This window comes from Cygnus olor, chromosome 21 (assembly GCF_009769625.2).
Source record: "Cygnus olor isolate bCygOlo1 chromosome 21, bCygOlo1.pri.v2, whole genome shotgun sequence".
NCBI classification, from domain to species: domain Eukaryota; kingdom Metazoa; phylum Chordata; class Aves; order Anseriformes; family Anatidae; genus Cygnus; species Cygnus olor.
The window spans coordinates 4643078-4661389 of record NC_049189.1 but is presented as its reverse complement, the minus strand read 5'-3'; the positions used below and the strand labels follow the sequence as shown (position 1 = coordinate 4661389).

The 18312-nt window shown below is 38.3% G+C and overlaps 1 protein-coding gene across 2 annotated transcripts in view; it reads right to left on the bottom strand.

The window, feature by feature from the left end:
• Positions 1 to 391: 391 nt before the first annotated feature.
• Positions 392 to 18312, bottom strand: part of UBE4B (ubiquitination factor E4B) — a 40143-nt gene continuing 22222 nt past the window's right edge. For both annotated transcript variants that reach the window (XM_040533476.1, XM_040533475.1), the window contains 18 exons: positions 18169 to 18252; positions 16662 to 16718; positions 16178 to 16294; positions 15994 to 16092; positions 15410 to 15523; positions 14254 to 14452; positions 13844 to 13982; positions 11493 to 11592; positions 10619 to 10746; positions 10118 to 10216; positions 8939 to 9174; positions 8095 to 8221; positions 7664 to 7808; positions 6428 to 6562; positions 5856 to 6047; positions 2730 to 2904; positions 2099 to 2245; positions 392 to 1682 (listed from right to left, as the gene is read on the bottom strand). In XM_040533476.1, the coding sequence (XP_040389410.1) occupies positions 1621 to 1682; positions 2099 to 2245; positions 2730 to 2904; positions 5856 to 6047; positions 6428 to 6562; positions 7664 to 7808; positions 8095 to 8221; positions 8939 to 9174; positions 10118 to 10216; positions 10619 to 10746; positions 11493 to 11592; positions 13844 to 13982; positions 14254 to 14452; positions 15410 to 15523; positions 15994 to 16092; positions 16178 to 16294; positions 16662 to 16718; positions 18169 to 18252 (2355 nt within the window). In that variant the 3' untranslated portion in view covers positions 392 to 1620. The remainder of the gene's footprint in view (positions 1683 to 2098; positions 2246 to 2729; positions 2905 to 5855; positions 6048 to 6427; positions 6563 to 7663; positions 7809 to 8094; positions 8222 to 8938; positions 9175 to 10117; positions 10217 to 10618; positions 10747 to 11492; positions 11593 to 13843; positions 13983 to 14253; positions 14453 to 15409; positions 15524 to 15993; positions 16093 to 16177; positions 16295 to 16661; positions 16719 to 18168; positions 18253 to 18312) is intronic.

Here is an 18312-nt window from a genome sequence, read left to right as displayed (position 1 = left end):
TGTCTGTTCCAATAGTCCACGGCGACACAAACTTTGGAATGTTCCCCTCCACCCTTGGGTAAAAATAAGAAAAAAAATCAAAATTAACTTAGAACTACATACCCGTTGCAAAGGCCAGCACTGGATTATATACAGCCTAACTAAAACTTCCCCCTGAAGCCTTGTCACCAGCTGTCAGTTAGCTATGAATAGGTACAGCATTCATCCACTTGGAAAAATGCTTTAGTTGGAAGTACTGCTAAGAACTGTGTTCATGGAAGTTTCACATGAAATGGTTTATTATCCCCAGGTCCTAAATCACTATCAGCAAACGTGAAAAAAGCCACCCAATCATTTGTATTTTTTCTGCTTTCACTGACTGAAAGGAAAGATAGACAAAGGGAACGCTTTGTGCGAGTGTGTATCATCATTTATTGTAGTTCAAGAGTCAGGAACTGAACAGAGGACACAGCGAAAAACACAAAAGAAAAACAACCTTTTTTTTACAGACTTAATTTTAAAACACTGTGGTTTCAAATCCTTTTTAAAAAGGAAATTCAAGTATCATAAGCAGGGGGCAGTAATACAAAAATGTTTGTGAATATTTTCTTTAAAAAAAAAAAAAGTAATTCTACATTTGCTGCACCCTTTTTGCTTTGGTAAGGCCAAGCCATGGATACAAATTGGTAAGCAACATAAAAAACGACCCCTGCCCCAAACTGCAGCCTCCAAGAATAAAAGGATCTCTGTGGACTAGCTCTAATGGCTCAGAACTGTCATTTAGCATATATTATATCTGCAGCGTTAAAAGAATGGATTTTATTATTTTAAAAAGTCACTGAAGTCCTGGTATTCCCAAGCATCTAATTCTTGGCAGCTGTTGTAATGTATTTCTGTCTCAAGGCTTCTCAGAAATACCAGAGCATCTAGATCAACACAGAGGGACATCTCAAATAACGGAACTTAAAATCCACGCGTCAAACCTTTGCCTTTTTGAAATCATCCTCATCTCTTCTAACACCAATTAAAAAACAAATATGCGAATATGTATAATATAAAAATACGATCCCAAGATTAACACTTTGTTGCAGGCACAGTTATCGCACAGAATATGTTCTTTTGCGGGCAGGGGAATGATTTTGTTTCTTCACAGGGATTTTTTTTTTGCATTACAAAAAAAGACAGCAGTGCAGGTTTGATGGGTAGATGAGGAAGAAGGGAGGGAAAGAGGAAAAAGTTACTGTAGCAGCAAAATGTCCAAGTTTCTAACCACAATCAAATTAACGGATATCCGGCTGTAAAAAATAAGGTTGAAGGGATGCTGCCCTGATCCATTCATCTTTGCTAAAATAAGTCAGCTGTAAAAACTCCAAAATGTGACATACTGAAGGACAGTTTTGTAACATAAGCAACTTCCTAATTTGTCCTCCATGTTATTGACCATCGTTATCACTTAAATATATGTACAAGAATTAAGCTGCTTTTCTTCTCGTCCACATGCTTCTGGTCACTACTGCAAGTTAGTGCCAGTGGGCGTGCTAATCCCATCAATAACTTTCAAAGTGTATCTGCCCCACTATTAGCAGAACAGCCCACGCCCTGTTCTTCCCATTGGTGTTGGCGTGCACTGCAAGGGAACTTTTAATGGTCAGCATTCTGCTTGTCTCTCATCCAGGCTTGAATTTGCTCTTTAAGTTCTGGCACTAGTAATATAAAGAAGAAAAAAAAATAATTAACTTGGCTGTTAAGTTATTTAGCAATACTACTATAGGAAAGCTGCTTGTGACTAATAGAAATTCCTTTTCTAGAAATCTGATCAGGAATATCTACTATTATTTTCTTCTGTCAACATATTTTCTGCACAGCTTTCTGTAAATTTATTACTCATTTACCTATCATAACAACACCCATTACGCCAGTAGTCAGGAAAGCAAGGGTAGTTTGTTTATTTGCAGAAAAGGGGAAAACAAGGAATGAACTTTTCTGTGCAAATTGAGATTAAACAACTGGTAGTTGTATTGAGGCCTCAACACTATCTTCTGAAAGTATATGGAACAGAAACCACACAAATTGCTTCCCCAGATCAACAGCGCCATGAGTTACTTAAAAGCCAGGATACCTGGTTCCAGCATATTTTCTGTCAGTGTCTGACGATTGAAAGGATCGGTGGAGGAGTTCAACAGATGCCTCAGGATGATTGACCTGTCCATAATAGTTCCAGATGGCAACCTCACAGGATCAGTCATCAGAGTGTCCATGAGTGGATCTGAGCACACAATTATCTCAATCATCAAATTGAAAACATTAAATAAAACTTTATCCTGCACACAAACCTACTGCACAGAACTGAGAATCAGAGTCCCCAGTCAGGAATATTGCTGAAGATACAGAAAACAGATGAAAGTAGCAGCAGGTTTAAATAAGCAACAGATATGGCCCCATTTCAGAAAGGGAAAAACAGTATAAAGGCTAAGCATTAGTTATTTTCACCATATTTTTTTTTTCTTACTGTTTTAAAGTCCATGTAATAAAGACAAGGCTAGGACTGGACAGTGCAATCCCAGGGAACAACAAACAAAAACACCCTTAGGCTCTTTTCATTTACTTAGTCATTTAATTGAAATGGAGAAGGATGCGAGGCTCCATAAACAATACATAGTTTCTACTAATATATATTCATATTTAGAAGCAAAATAACAAAACAAATCCCTCTTGGCCTAACAATTCAGTATTTAGAAAAACCAACTTGCCTCTGAATTCATCCGGAGCATCGCTGTAATCAATTTCTGCACGAGCATTCTTGGCAACAATTTCCTCCACTTTCTCTGCCAGCAGTTTGAATTTTTCTATTGCTATGGTTGACTTGATTCCAGCCTTTCTCATCTTTGATATGACCTCCTCAAAGAGCTCTTTGCTGTAGGACCTCTATAAGCAAAGCATAAAACTTTGCTGAGCTGTAGTATCCTAATATGCCATAAAAATTCTAGAACACTTTTTAATGCTTTTTTAAAGCTTCAGAAGAAGGGATCAATGAAACCTCAACGTTATGTCAGACGGAGAAGTATGTACATAACATTTTATCTAGCACAAAAATGTCAACTTTGGGGTATAATTATGCTTTTGTAAGAGTCATCACTACTGGAAAACTGTTCAGGACAAAAAAATAGAAGACAATACCAACTAATCAAAATGGTTGAGGTATTCAGAGAGGCTGACTATAATTATTAGAACTGTTCCTTAGATAAAACATCTGTCTTGTCACTCCTGTCTGTATTATTTTTTCTCTCACACCTCTTGCCAGAAAATATATCGTAAAAGGTTTTTTGAACCCTAGATCTCCAACCACTGTACGTGAAGGCAGCAAGGAAACTGCTGTCTACACCAGCAGAAATACCCTCTAAGCACTTCTTGTGGATCTTCAGGATCATTAACATCCCAGTTCCTCCTGGCTGTAAGAGAATACCGTAACAGAAAAAGACGGTTGCACCAGCTTTCAGTATTCAACATCAAGGAGTACTACAAGGATTATGTCACGATCACTTTGCCATGCAAGTTCAACTAGCAAATCCACTACTGTTCCCTCAAGATGATGTGCTGGACGGATTACTTCAAAGGAAAAAGCAGTTTTCTGTGGAACTCCAGTGTTTGGAGTACAATTTATTAACCTCTCCAAAACAAAAACAAAAAAAAAAAAACAAGACACTGCAGCCATCTGCCATACAAAGCAGAAGCAGCATACCCAAGCCTCTCGATGTGGTTGGTGTTCTCCCATGTGGTAGGAACCAAATGACAAATCCTGGTAAAAGCACAGCTGACTCACTCCTTATCATTGATTTCTGCACACACACTTCGAAAAATTGTGAGTCAAACCATGACTTAAAATCTTTTGAAAACAATGGCTGAAAGTACAAGACTGTCCAGCCCATCCATGGTATTAGTGACTACTGAAAAATGCTTTACGACAAAAACGATGAGTTGCAAGCTAACAGATACCATGCAGTTTGCTAGTGTGCAATGCAATACCGGAAATAGGTGATAACCTCCTCCTAACACCCAAACCAACCCATCTGCCAAACTAGTAAGGCAACTTCAAGCACCTAGTACCTGCTCGCCAGCCGGGGCAGCATGCAGCACACTGCAGGACAGCAGCCTGCTGTTCACACTGTACAGCTACCTGGTACAACATAGAGACCAACTGCACATCCTATAGCTTCAACTGAAATAATCATTGCTTTCCTGTAAATAAAGCATTAGGCGAGAACATTTGAAAGCTGCTTATGTTCTCAAGACACCATTTGCTTTTAACTTGGCAATGCTGTGTTTTGGTATCAGCCTTTTAGTAGTCTAGACAATGTTCTTTTAATAAAAATTATTTACACAGTGCAAAGCTGAGTTAAATTACAGAACATAACACAGTAAGTCTCACAGGTTTCTATTTTCTTTGGGAAATTCAAAATATTCACAGTCCCAATTCCCTCATCTACACTATCTCACTCCACAAAATACCATTTGCTACTTAGGACACACGGTGCCCACCCAAACTCCTTACTAATCCACAGAGAGCAGAACTATGGCAACATGCCCAGGGCTTTGTAAATGTTTCTAAATTCCTGCTAATATGTGCTAGGATTTGAAATGGGAGATGTATCAAAATGCTTTTGAGAGATGCTGCCATGATCAAGCACCTTTTTTATTTTTAAATACCAGTAGCAGTTAACCAATTGGGCATTTTCTTACTGCTTCTTTCCTGTCATTGACAGTTTCCAAAATACTAGTCACTCCCCCCAATTTTTATGAAGGGCCACTTTGTTATTTAAGCTTTATTCCAGTTCCCACACCAGCAGGCTTCTTTCTTTTTAATCCCTACGTCATTGCTGTGCATTTTGCTGTAGCTAGCATTGATGAATGAACGATGGACAACATTCTCACTCTCACATATACCGAACAGCATGACAAATACCCTGCATGCTCATTACACACACACACACTCACAGTCTGTCTCAGGAGTGTTACTGCCAGAAATTAAATTATTACAGAAAAAAGATCATGAGTCACCTCTGCTATCTCTGCTTCACCAGACATGCAAATACAGTATTATGTATTGTAAAACTGCTTCCACTAGAATTTCAAGTAGCCATGGCTAATGCTGTTTGTTCCTCTGGATTTTGAAAAATTTGTGTTATAAAACATAGGCATGGACAGAAGCAATTCAGTAGTTTAACTAACATATCATCTTTACAAGAACACAGAGGTGATCAATGGCTTATCTATCTCAAGAACTAAAATCCTGTTAACATTCTGGTCTGAAGACTACCATTGAGAAAGCACCTTGGCAGTACAAAGGTGTCTTAAACATCCCTTTTATGCTCAGTTTTGTCAGTTTACTACACAGACATTCAGTAAAGTGAATATAATTTGGAAACAGTCTAGAGAATGATTTTTGGATTGTTAAAAGAGGCTCTTAGTCTCAGCTGTGCTTATTCTGTATTTTCTTGATGAGGAAGGGGAAGGGGTAGTCAGAACCCTTGCATACTTCATTTTTCTCTCTTGCAAAATCAGGACAAGGTACTTCCACTACATTACAATGAGGCAGTAGCTAATAAACAACTAATGCTTGGGAAATTTCCTGTGTATGTGAAGTTATGTGAAGTGCTATGGAAGTTTGTGTGTCTCCAAGGGACAAAACACTTGGAAAACAAACCCATCTACAAAGAGCAGAGAAAATATGAACGAATTATTTTCTGGAAGATAAATTGCAAACACATGATGGAAACTGGGTGGCAGCATACAAATAAAATGGAACTCTTCTAGAGAATCCTGCAAAGTCCTGTGTGTCCACAACACTCACTCTTCCCCCTTATCTTTTGGGAGCTCACCTGATCATCAGCGATTGCTTTAGCAAAACGAGCACAATCTAGCTGTAGATAAATATCAGTCAGTTGGTCCAACAGCTTCTTTGGTTCAAACCCATATTTCTCAGGGTTTTCAACTTTTAGGTCACGGCACTTCGGGCCACATAGTTGCTGCAAGTTAAAGTTCAACATAGCAGCCAATCGTGGTCCAAGTTCCTACAAGACCAAAGTAAAATAGATCACAGCATGAAGGCAGAGATAAAGTAGATTATCATTAGATTTGCATACAACAAGATCTAAAATTATTAACCAATACAATTATTTTGTCAGCTTGCAGGAAGTATCTTTTCTTTATATATGCTTTTGATAAAAAAAGCAACGTAAACAGATTCTGTCTAGAAGGATCACAACATCTCAGAGACTCAAGTAATGCTCTTAACATCAGATAACCTCAAGAGAAATTAGATTTCAATGCAGTTAGAGTTGGAGAAAGGTGAGGTGAAGGGAGACAAAGGGCCAACAAACATTTCCAGTACATTATCCAATAGCAGAGATGTTGAGAGAAGCTAGAAACTAAGTTAACTCCGAGGACTTACAGGTCTGAGAAAAGGCTTTTGAACCTGCTTGGTAAGGATATGGAACATATCAACAGTTTCTGTTGCCAGGGCGAGATATGAACGAGAGACACGCTCATCCTGAGCGAGCTGTGACTGCCGAGCCTGCTGCTGATCCTAGAAAATAAATATTGAGTGGTTAAAATGTTACGTCCACAGAATTTCCTTCCTTATCACCAATCAAAAAACCTGAACAGCCACAAAGCTAACATGATCTAGGAAGGCAAAAGAACAGACTGTAATTCAAATCCACAACACATTTTTAACTGAAGATGCAGCTCACTTTTACTACCTATTACTAAACAGAAGTCTGCACTAATTTTCCAGAATTCTGCAAAAGTAAAAGTGAATATAAATGGTATCACAAGACTCCAAGTTTAGTGAGTCTGCTTACATCCTGGAACTGCTCCTCACAGCTACAAAACTGAATTATGTTTCCTTTCCATCCAAATGCCAATACTTCAAAATCAGCCTGGAATCTGAGAGTCAAGAGAGGTTTTCCTAATTTATGTACCACCATAAGTAACACCAGTTACACTGGAACAATCTGCAGATTACAGACCAGATCATTTTGTCACCACAGTAATGGCTTTGCCTTGCTAGCAGGCATAAACAGGAACAAAGGCTTCAGAAGAACAAACCAGAATTAATAAAACAAGATTTAACAAACAAGATCTTGATAACTTTTCTTTTCAGACTTTTTTTTTTAATTGATAACCTTAAAATAGAAATACCTGACCTTGGTAGGTTAGCACACAAAATTATTGTTAAATCAGGCTAATTAATCGTTAGCTAATCATTAAATCAGTACTCTAATTGTCTACACCAAATCTACACAGGATCAAGGCATTAACAAAATAAAAGCGTTATTTCCTTGAGGTCAATTCAACTGGCGAGCATCTTCCACAACCTCCTTCAAGAAGGTTAAAGTCTTAGTTTCTCCATTTAGTATTTTAAGTGCACAGCAATTTAAAACTTTATACTATTTCCATGTTATACACTCTTTGCCAGCCACAACATAACTATGCAGAAGGATGGTTTTTTTTGCAGAATGTCATCCAGAGTGACCACAGCCATACTGGCAGCAAGAAAAAGCATTGAGAACTGCTTCTCATGAGCAGCTCTTTGGTGCTGCCCCTTATTAAAAAAATTAAAAATGGTCTTGTATTGAAAAATTAAAAATAAGTAAAGGGCACTTTGAAAAACAGCTCTGTTCACCCTGGGCAGCAGGTCCCATTGTTCTTTATTCTTCATCTCCTCTTGCACTTCATGGATACGTTTTAGGGACTCCAGACTCTCATCCAGCAAGAAAGTTGTGTCATTTATCAGCATGTTGATGTAGCGAACAAACTGCTTCCCAGAGCTGAAAACATTGAAACACAGTTATCACTGCAGAGTAGATGGGTGTGCAGAGCAGACTGCAACCCCAGCAACACACCTGCTGCACTGTATATTCTGAACAATGACCCCATTCCCCAAGCCAAGTTGATTGTGATGTCCAGAGCTCAGCTTTAGAAACACTCCAGTTCTACTGGAAGGGGCTGTCATTTAAAACGCGATGGAAAGCAGCATCGCCCACTCCCAATGGTAATGGCCTCCTCAGCAGATCGCATGACAGTAAGCAGCATCATACACAATTTCTTACTCACTTGAACTCTTCCATAAATGTACCATGGTGAGCTATATTCTGCCAGAGGCTTTTGAAAATGGTGCTGATGTGGTAGCGGATTGTAAACTTGTCGTAGAACTCACTAGTTGCTCCAGTATGTTCAACATCTGAAAAAGAAATCAGATCCCAGCACTGAAATCAAAACTTGTTCCCACTGGGATTCCCTACATCTCTCTAGTAATAACAATCATTTCCTACTGTCTCCCATGTGACGTCCTTCAAGCACCAAGCTTTAAGTGATTAAATTCAATTCCCATTCAGAAATCTCCATCATAATACCTACTTAAAAGAGCACTGTCCATTACCTAATCCACAACCGACCTCATTCCTGAAGAAAAGCCTCAGAAAACACACCTTCTGCTGTATTCAATTCTACTCTATCCTACACGCCTAAATTTCAATGCTAAAAAAGCACCGGAAACATTACAGCAAAAATAGTTCCAGGAGTGCAAGGACACTGAGAAGCATATAAATTTACAGGACTTGCAAAGCCACTGCCAGAAAGTTTTAAATCCCAATGCTCCCTCACAAATCAAAGAAGCCTTCCAGTTTGGAATCTAAACATCACACAAACAACATTCACATCAAGCTACAGTGCTAGAGCTGTCAGTGCACAGAAGCTGTGGAAGGTCTAGAATTCTCAAGCTTCCCCCTAATGTTAGTTTCACCTGATTCCTGAGCAGCAAAGCCTTGTCTTTCCAAGATCTACCCTGAGTTGTTTTTTTTTTGCTTGTTTTTTAAAAGGTCACAACAGCCAACAGACTTTTGTGCTATAATACTCACTGCTTACTGTACAGTCACAGAACTATAGATGAAGCGCTTACCTGTGTAAAACTTCATCAAGGAGGGGACTAACAATTTAGTGGAGAGAGGATGATTCTCAATCATTTCAAAGAATTTCTGGGTCCGGGGCTGAACAGCTGGATTTGTCATGAACATCACCTCTACCAGCTTGGCTACTAAATAAGGATTTCGGATGTAGTTCTGGTTGCACAGCATCACAACAAGGAACATGACTATGTCCTGAGTACAGGGCTCATAAAGCACCTGAGGAGCATATCTGAAAGGATGGAGATGAGGAAAACAGAGTGAAAAATCCCAACCCTGTATTAAAAACAAAAGCTTTGCTACGTATATCAAGTTCAGATATCTCTGAACTCATATCTCTGAACTTCCTATAATAGGATGAAATTCTTTACTCACAGGGTGGTGAGGCACCGGACCAAGTTGCCCAGAAAAGCTGTGGATGCCCCATCCCGGGAGGTGTTCAAGGCCAGGCAGGATGGGGCCCTGGGCAACCTGGTCTGGTGGGTGACATCCTTGCCCGTGGCAAAGTGCGTGGAACTAGGTGATATTTAAAGGTCCCTTCCAACCCAACCCATTCTATGATTTTACCATCTCATTAGCAGTAGGAAAAACTGAAGTCATTTTACTGTTGTTTCTGGCTATCTCTACAGAAAACAGATTATTCCTCTTCCAAGACGTCTTGCCAGCTGTTCACGGGCAGCTGAATTTTGACCTGATTCCAAACATTCTCTTCTGAAACAGTGTCATATTCTTCTGTTGCATATCATAGTAGCGCTTCATAGCGAATTTGCTATAACAGCACCTCAGAAAAGGAAAAGCAACCATTCATCTGCTCCTCATACACAACAGCAAAGTCTGAATTTGAAGGCATGTTTTCAGGAGGAAAGTGACCAACTTCAGAATTACACCCAAACAGCATTCACACCTGTCCTAACTGCTAAAACTTTACATTTCATCTCATCAAATCTATAATAGAAGGGATTTTATACTTCTTAAGCCATGACCTTTTAAAAAATATTATTCTAGTCATGATTAACCCTAACATGAAATTAAAAGGTCTCAAGCTCCAAACTATATAACTCCAATAACTACAGAATAACTAGCAAACTACTTCCACACCCTGAATTTGTGTGCACACCACCTGTTACGGGGGAAAAGGGCAGTACAAATTTTCTTCAGAAATCACTTTTACTTACTGTACAATAAAAAATAAAAATTCAGCAACATCTTCCACATAAAACTCAGGCAATGCTGCAAATACTTTTGGAACTTCAGGAGTTAAAGGCAGCTTTATGCTGTAGAATGAAAGATGTAACAAAGAGAACAATGAAATACCAGAGTTAAGTAGCAAGTGTCCTGAGTTCTCTTACAGAATTCACCTATGGGAACACTTTACAAAAGATCTAACATTAACTTTTCAAATATCTATGCCAGTGCTTCAGATCTACTAACCACACCTGAAGGTTGCTTCCCACCTACCCCACACCCTCCAACCAAACCTTAAATTATGAATAAGACACACATTCCATGCAAGAATGTATGTCACTGACAAAAATTAATAATATAACTTTTACATAGGAATGTAGGTAGATACTGTAAAAAACACTAAAATTCTAGAACAGCTAAACTCAGTAAAACTCAGTCTACCATGATCAGAAATATCGTAGATACAGTTTACAGATAATCCTGGCACTTACTTGGGATAGGCAGGGTCGAGAATGCGAAGCATCAGCTGAATAACCATGCCATAAAAATTCAGACATCTCCTGAGGAAGTTCTCATCCAGCAAACCAGCATCTGCACAAGCCTTGCACCTCACCAGTTTCTGCAGAAGACACAGACAGAAACTATTCCAGGGAAAGACAACATAATAGGAAAGGAAGACCAGACCTAAAGCTAAATCAATGTATTTGTGAATTATGACAATTGTACAAAGGTCTCTTCTTAAAATATGCACTTAAAACAGGGCACTAAAACCTCAGTATAACACAAAGAACACACAATACAGGCAGTTGCACGGACAGAGCCTTTTACTAGCTCTAAGGGAACAAAAAGAAATAACAGAAGTGTCAAACTGGGAAAATATGCAATTAAAGTCATTTTGCTCATACAGCTCAGGAAATTTTTATCAACTTATACGAGGAAGACCTAAGGAGGACAGACACCTTCATAAGAGGACCCCCAGTGTATTCACCTTTCCAAGAACGCTACATGAGATGAGGGACTTGAGAGCTCTGTCTCCCACTTGGGCATGGACTGCGCACAACTACCCCGATCAAATCACAATCCTTCTGCTGTTCTCTCTCCAACAAAAACAGTATTTTCTTCTTTCTCAGGAATACTGGCTAAATTAATCTTGGCATTACTTCAAATTTTAAAGTCACAATTCACATGATATTGTGTCATGACCACCACTTAGTATAGTCAAAATAAGTTTTAACATGGTTTATAGTTTCTTGAAAGTAGTGATTTTGAATCATTACTGTGAATTTGTATTTAAGCCCTAGGACAAAATAAACATACAGACAGTTTGACAAAGGCATTTTGTTGTGATCCAAACCACTTACAGACCTTAAGCTGTGTCTTGCAGCGTTTTAGCATTTCTCGATGCCTAGTAGCCAAAGGAGAGTCCTTCCACTGACTTTCATTGTTTTTAAGATCTTCAACAGTCCTGAAAACATGCAATAATTGGTTATCATGAGAGGGGATACGTATTGCCATCTGCAAGGCATTTAACCTACCTATCTGCTAAATAAAGAGGAAAGATGGAAAAAAGTGGGGAAAAATGGCAATTATCTTCACAGAAGATACTCACCACAGTCACAAGGAAATAAACTGCTCTTGTAAATGCAGATGTAACATCTGCAGTGTGCATTCAAATGGACTACATACACTAGCTCCAACATACATGCCCATTAGACAAATCAGAACACTGAAAAAAAGTGGGGTGAAACAACACAGAAAGGATCTATCCTGCCTGGCAAACTGGTTTTAGTCACTGTATTTAAAATACAAATTTTCCTTTTTTCATAGTCAAGTCCACAGTCACTCTAAAGGAACGTTAAAAGGATGTCATTAGAATTAAACCTGACACACAGACGGGCTGATCTTGTTAACAACCAGATATTTAAATATCTCACACCTTCTAATATCTAAAAGGAAAATGGAAAGTGGAAAGCAATCAACTAATGAAGGAAAATGGGTGCTGACAACAGAACTTGTTAAAAAACACAATACTTTCCCTTTCTGAGGGAAGGTACAAGTCTGCATCCTGGGCATCTTCCCATTCTCTACTGCTGTAAGACTTGGCAGCTTTGTTCTGCCCTTCTCATCCTCCACTCCCCATCAAATACAAGTTTTGCAGATGAACAGTATAAAGCATGAATAGTCTGTAGTCTCCCTGCCAGCATAAGGGTCATTAAATCAAGACGGTTGATATTACTGCCCTTCTCTTACCTACTTTGTCACTCTGCCCTATATAAAGGGAGAACTTGAATGCATGTTATATACACACGCACACACTATTAACACTGACAAATCCTGCTTACTCCTATACCTTAACTCTTTTTAGAAGGGCAGCTGATTAGAACAAAACCTTATATACTGAACTATATGAATACGGTCCCTTTTCCTCCCTCCTCTAAACACAAATTCCTTTCCACATCAACCTCTGCCTACAGCAGAAAAATATCCAGTCTACTTTATTACCAACATCTAAATACGTTGTCTGGTGTTGCAAGCAACTAGGCAACTTATGGAAAATGCTGAGCACTAAGCTCCTATTGAAGTCAGTGAAAGCCAAGAGCTCTTCAATGCACTCTAGCACTACATGGAGACTGCTGCGTAGGCAACTCGTTTTCAACAACTCTAAATAAGGAAAAGAAATAACTTCTTCTTCAAGCCAAATGTGTAACTTATTTACAAATAATTCAGTCTGTTTATTTGAAAATATTTTCTTCTTTCAAGTATACTGACCCTCCCTGCTCTGTTTTCTGCAGCTTCCCAAGTTCTTGGCCTGCATGAGCTTTAAAAACCAAAAATGAAATCACTATGAATGCAGTCCAAAAATCCTGTAATGAACTCATGGTATTACTGCCAAGGAACATTTACCAAAATGCAGTGAGTGCAATTATAAACAATGGAAAATACTGATGATACAAAAAATCACTCTAATTTTAACAGAGTATTCTTCGAGGTTTAGCAACTATAAGAGTCTATTTGGCTTTACGCCAAGAGAAATGGAAAACAGCAGTATCTTCAAGTCAACATCATAACTTCTATTTATAATTTTTAAAGTGGTAAACCACATGCTGAAAGACATGTACATCCATAATATTAAGAGTTTACTGTTGAAGCCTTTTTTACAGATAATACAATTAGTTATTCCACCTTGGAAACCAAGGGAACAAGGCAAGTATCTTCTGCAAAACACAAAACAGCGCAAGCACAGCTAATGGTGTGCTGTCTCTGAAACTGTAAGTCATCTGCATGACTTCTATTTATCAGACATGTAAACTTACATGCAATCCTACGGCTACGCCAAAGAGCCCAAGACACTGACACCCACACACCATATTAAGTTATAATAAATAGTGTTAGGTAATGCCATGGAATCTAAAATACTCTGAAAATCAATCCAATCCTCTTTTAAATGGAAAGGTCTTCACACAAGGCAACTCAAATTGGTGAAAGTAATATCCTCCCTCCTATTATTACTTGCATTCCTGATGCAAGCCACAGTCCCTCAATGTAAGCAAAATCCGTAACTGCCAGAAGCATCAGATTAACAAATGGTTACAGATGATCTCTGACAATTTGTTGCTGAGTATCCTCATTTCCATGAAGTTTGTAAGACTTGCCATCATGGGAAAAAAAAGACATTGGTAGAACAGCAGAGGACATACTACATAACAGCTTCTAACCTGTTGAGTTCCCTGATGGCCCGCAGTCTACGTATGTACCGACGGCAGCTTGGCAGGATGGAGAGATGATGGGCATGCAGGGTTAAGAAGAAACATTCTGTTGGAAATTTCGGCTCAGAAAATGGAGACGGATCACTGTCTAGAAAACAAACAAACAAAAAAGTGTTGGTGAAGAAGTTAACAAACGGACTGCCTTATGTAGGCGTGAGACCTTGAACTCATTTTTTTTTTCTTTACATCAAGTTTCTTTACAACAAGTAAGAGCAGACAGCATCGAGAAAAACACATTTACAAATATGGGAACTATCTGCTAGAATTAGAATATCTGCTAGAATTAAAATACTTCCATGTGCCTCCAACGGCAAAAACACAAAGCAGAGAGTTCAAAATATACTCAATAAAGCACTCACAAAGCTCAGCAATCCAGGCTGCAACATCCTCCATTGTTGCTTTCACTCTTGTCTCATCTGTTGGGAGGTCAATACGACACCTGGGATGAAATACATACATGGGATCAACCGTTTCCAGCTTTATCTTCGTACTTAGTTGCTGCAGTACCCATAGGAAGTTGAGCATAAAACCATCTGTAGATACCAAACGATCATCCGTCTGTAGAGACAAAGGAAATAGTTCAAAACCTAAGTTTAGAAATACAAGCGTATTTTCTGATGCTTTAATAGTAGTCAACAAAGTATATCAGTTCAAGAAAAGGGAGAAGCGAGTAAGAACACGGATCTGTAAGGCCTTCCCGACAACTGGAAGATCATTTATTAACATATATTGTCTTTTTCTTTCTCTATGGTTCATGTTCAAACAGGCATTCTCAGTAACATTAAACAAACAAAAGTAGTAGAAAACATTAGAAATGAAAAGGGTTTAAAAGTGTTTCTTTCAGGAATGGTTTGCTACAGGTAGTCAGCGACAGTTGTTTCAAATAGTTACTGAGCTTCAATTTGTAACTTCTATCCTAAACATAAAGTTTCTATTCTTCATTGGAATTTCACAGAAATACAGTGACGGTTCCAAATGTTTGCTTCTGAAATTGGAGTTGAAGACAACGATTCAAACTTCAGTTGTTCAAAATTCATGCACAATAAATGAATGCAATACATTAATTAAACGATGACAAAATAACGCCCTGGTCCTTCATTGGAACCACACCAGCTCATACCTGCATTACTCTTTTTACGGGACCACACAAGCAAAGCTTAGCAACTTACCAACTGGCGAAAAAAGGTTTTTAAATACGGCCAGATGGAAGAAAACCCTCAGACTGGAGTGTGTTTGTTTTTGGGGGGGGTGAGGGGAGAGTTATAAAGCAGAATCCTTGTTAATGAAGTGACATGTCAGTCCCAAGGGAGGAAATAACACAAGTTGATCAAGTACATAGAACAGAATTTTTTCAGAAATGGGAAATGTACTGAAGAGCTGATAACTGATGACACAACTTCTTGCCTGCTGTAGTACAAAATCAAAATTCTTTTGTATTCCATTCAAGAACCACCACTGCACCAGGCATCTAGTGCTAATTCCGTAAGTCACACGGAGAGCTTTTCCTTTATTTACCTGCATTTGTGCCTTCTTCATGTTGGCATTGACAACAGCTGCCATGTAACTGAGAGCTGCTTCTCGAGTTTCACCATTCAGTAAAATACTATGTAATATCTTGAACAGTTCTTGCTGGAATTTCAAGTAAACATCATGTCAGGTTGCACAGACTTTTCAACAATGTATTCCTGCTATCTATTGCTCCATATTTTTATGTTCTACAAATTCCACTTGCTACAACTACTGCTATGATCCTATTTGTCAAGATTATATGGACACATTAATTACAACATTAGTTACAGAAAGGATGTATACGGAAGACAAGCACAACACAGATCTAATATAGAAGGCAATTTTTAATTTTTTTTTTTTTACTCATCCTAACTAATTGTTCTAACACTTTCTGAATTGGCTTTCAACCTTAGAAAAAGGCTTGTAGAGCTCATCAGCTTTTTTTCTTAATTCCCTTCAGCCATATCCTAACAGATTTCTTGTTAACATAGATGAAGAATATAATATAAAAAAAATCTAGTTTCTGTGTAAACACTCTCCCCTCCAAAACCACAATATTTTTGCAGTTGTTTACACACAAGGACACTTACCCTTGCTAATTCCAGGTAATGTTGCAAGGACTGGCTAACAACCCGGGTGTTTTCAAGCGTGATGGCAGGCCCTGAGAAGTACTTCTCAACTACTTTGTTCTGGAAGTGGAATGAACATTGGCAAACATATTAAACACATTAAAAATAAAACATGCTACTGTCAACATCCTTCTGTAACACTTACATCATCTTCAGCAAAGACAGAGAGACTGAAGAAGGCTCCAAGATAGGAAAGTCTTTGCAGTTCTCTTCCCGCACCTGTGCTTAATGATTTAGGCAGCCACAAGGGTAAAGAGACAACCTAGAAAATCAGAAAAACAGCAAGTTGACCATAAAGTTGCCATGTCAACCATACTCCATCTGCACTGTCACTATTCAGTGTTTTACCACGCACCCCTGATTCTTCAAAATTCAGTCATACTGTTTGGTAAATGGGAATTCTCCTCAGCATTTCAGAAATCTAAGCAAGTTAACTTCGTTCTAGTTTTTCTAAATTCTCAGGGAAAAGGACTCCCTTTATGAGTTTAAAGTGAACTATTATTTAGCATGAGATACTACATTAGTCCCTCTTTTAGAGTTTTAAGGAAGGTTATAAATGTAGATTGTATCAGCCAACAAAATAAGTTACATGATTCATTTAACTTGAAAATCAGCCTGGATACACTTACCAAACTGCACATGGGGTGTGTTTTCCCAAACTTGATTTCACAAAGTTCACATAGTGCCTATAAGGAAAATACAAGGAAAATTACTTGTGTGTGTGTAATTCTTAGGTAAGCTGTCTGCAAATAACAAGATAAACATTGTAAACTGCTGAAAAAAGAGCCAAACCTTTTTCCCTTCAATCAGTGGGAAAAAGGACCAAAAAAAAAGCTAGAGCACACCCTGCTCCCAGTTTAGTTCTTACATCTGTTCCAAAAAGTTTCCATCTGTCTCAAAAAAGCTAACATCTCACCAGATAATAAGATATTGCACTTATTTCAAAAATTAGCTGTGCAAATTATTTGCTTGTTCAGAAAATAACAATAGCTTTGCTGGGCGCCTGAACTGCCACATAAAAGTCATTAACAATAATAAATAGAGCAATTGTACTATACATACACCAAGGCCTTTGTCTTTTGAGTCAGAGTGGAAAAATGTCAGATGAACACAGTAGCCAGAAACAAAGAATCCTATCCCAGATCTCTAACTCACTTTCAACTGCAGCACAGAAAAAAGAAAGCAGTTATAACAGACAATTTTGAAAACACAAAAATACTGTAGGCTTTCACGTATCCCGCTTCTCCTGAATTTTATTTTCTCATACTTCAATTACACTGCAGCTAGTAACTATATTCCTTCTTTCTGATGCACACTGTGCCCACTAAAGATGACCAGAATGGAGTATCGTTTTCAAACAGCCCTTACTGTACCTGACAGTCAAATTTGCAACAGTTTGCGATTTAACATGGGGGGAGTTGATTTGCAGCACACACCCCCGTCCAACTAATTTCCGGAGTTACAAATTAAACTCGAGATATGAAGGAATGCCTTTATTGGCACGATGCACTGAAGATCTTAAGATCCGAAGGTGCTAGCTGACAATGCTCAATTTAGTCAAGAATTTAGCTTACTCTTATGTGGCCATGCATGCTGTTCACAAGATTTTTTTGTTTTGTCAATAAAAGCAGCAGGTGGGAAGCAGATCGAGGGACTAAAATACACACTTTAAAAAAAAGTTTTCAGACAGGCAACATTACATTTTCCTACAGTACACAGCCATCAACTCATGATTTTGGTTTTAATGCAATAGATTTTAATTTGCTACATACACAAGTGAGTCCAACAAATATGGTTATGAATTAGTCCTTATTTCCCAGACTTAAATTTGGAAGAACTTAGCATCCACAGTATTTAACAAGTATGCATGATGAAGTCCATACATTTGTTTTATATAGAGCAATTCATACAAATATTTGAATAACCCACTATACCAAGTCTGCTGTACCTTACGTTTGAGATATCACTGACTTTACAACATCTCATATCACACTAAGCTTTCAGTATCAAGTTTAGTATTAACCCACTAACCAAAGGAGGTCCCAAAATGTTAAAGTACATTATCTTGTATAGAATTTCCTTAAGTTATCAATAATCATGAAGAAAAAAAAACTTGTAGAAATGTACAGTCCTTACCATAAGGGGGTATTTAAAATTGTCACTATCAAGGGAGCACTCTTTGGAAGCTAGAGCCAGGCCTTGTAAGATGGGGATAAAGATCTGTAAAAACAGAAATAGATTACTTTCTTCAAGAATAGGAAGCAATCAAATGACACAGCA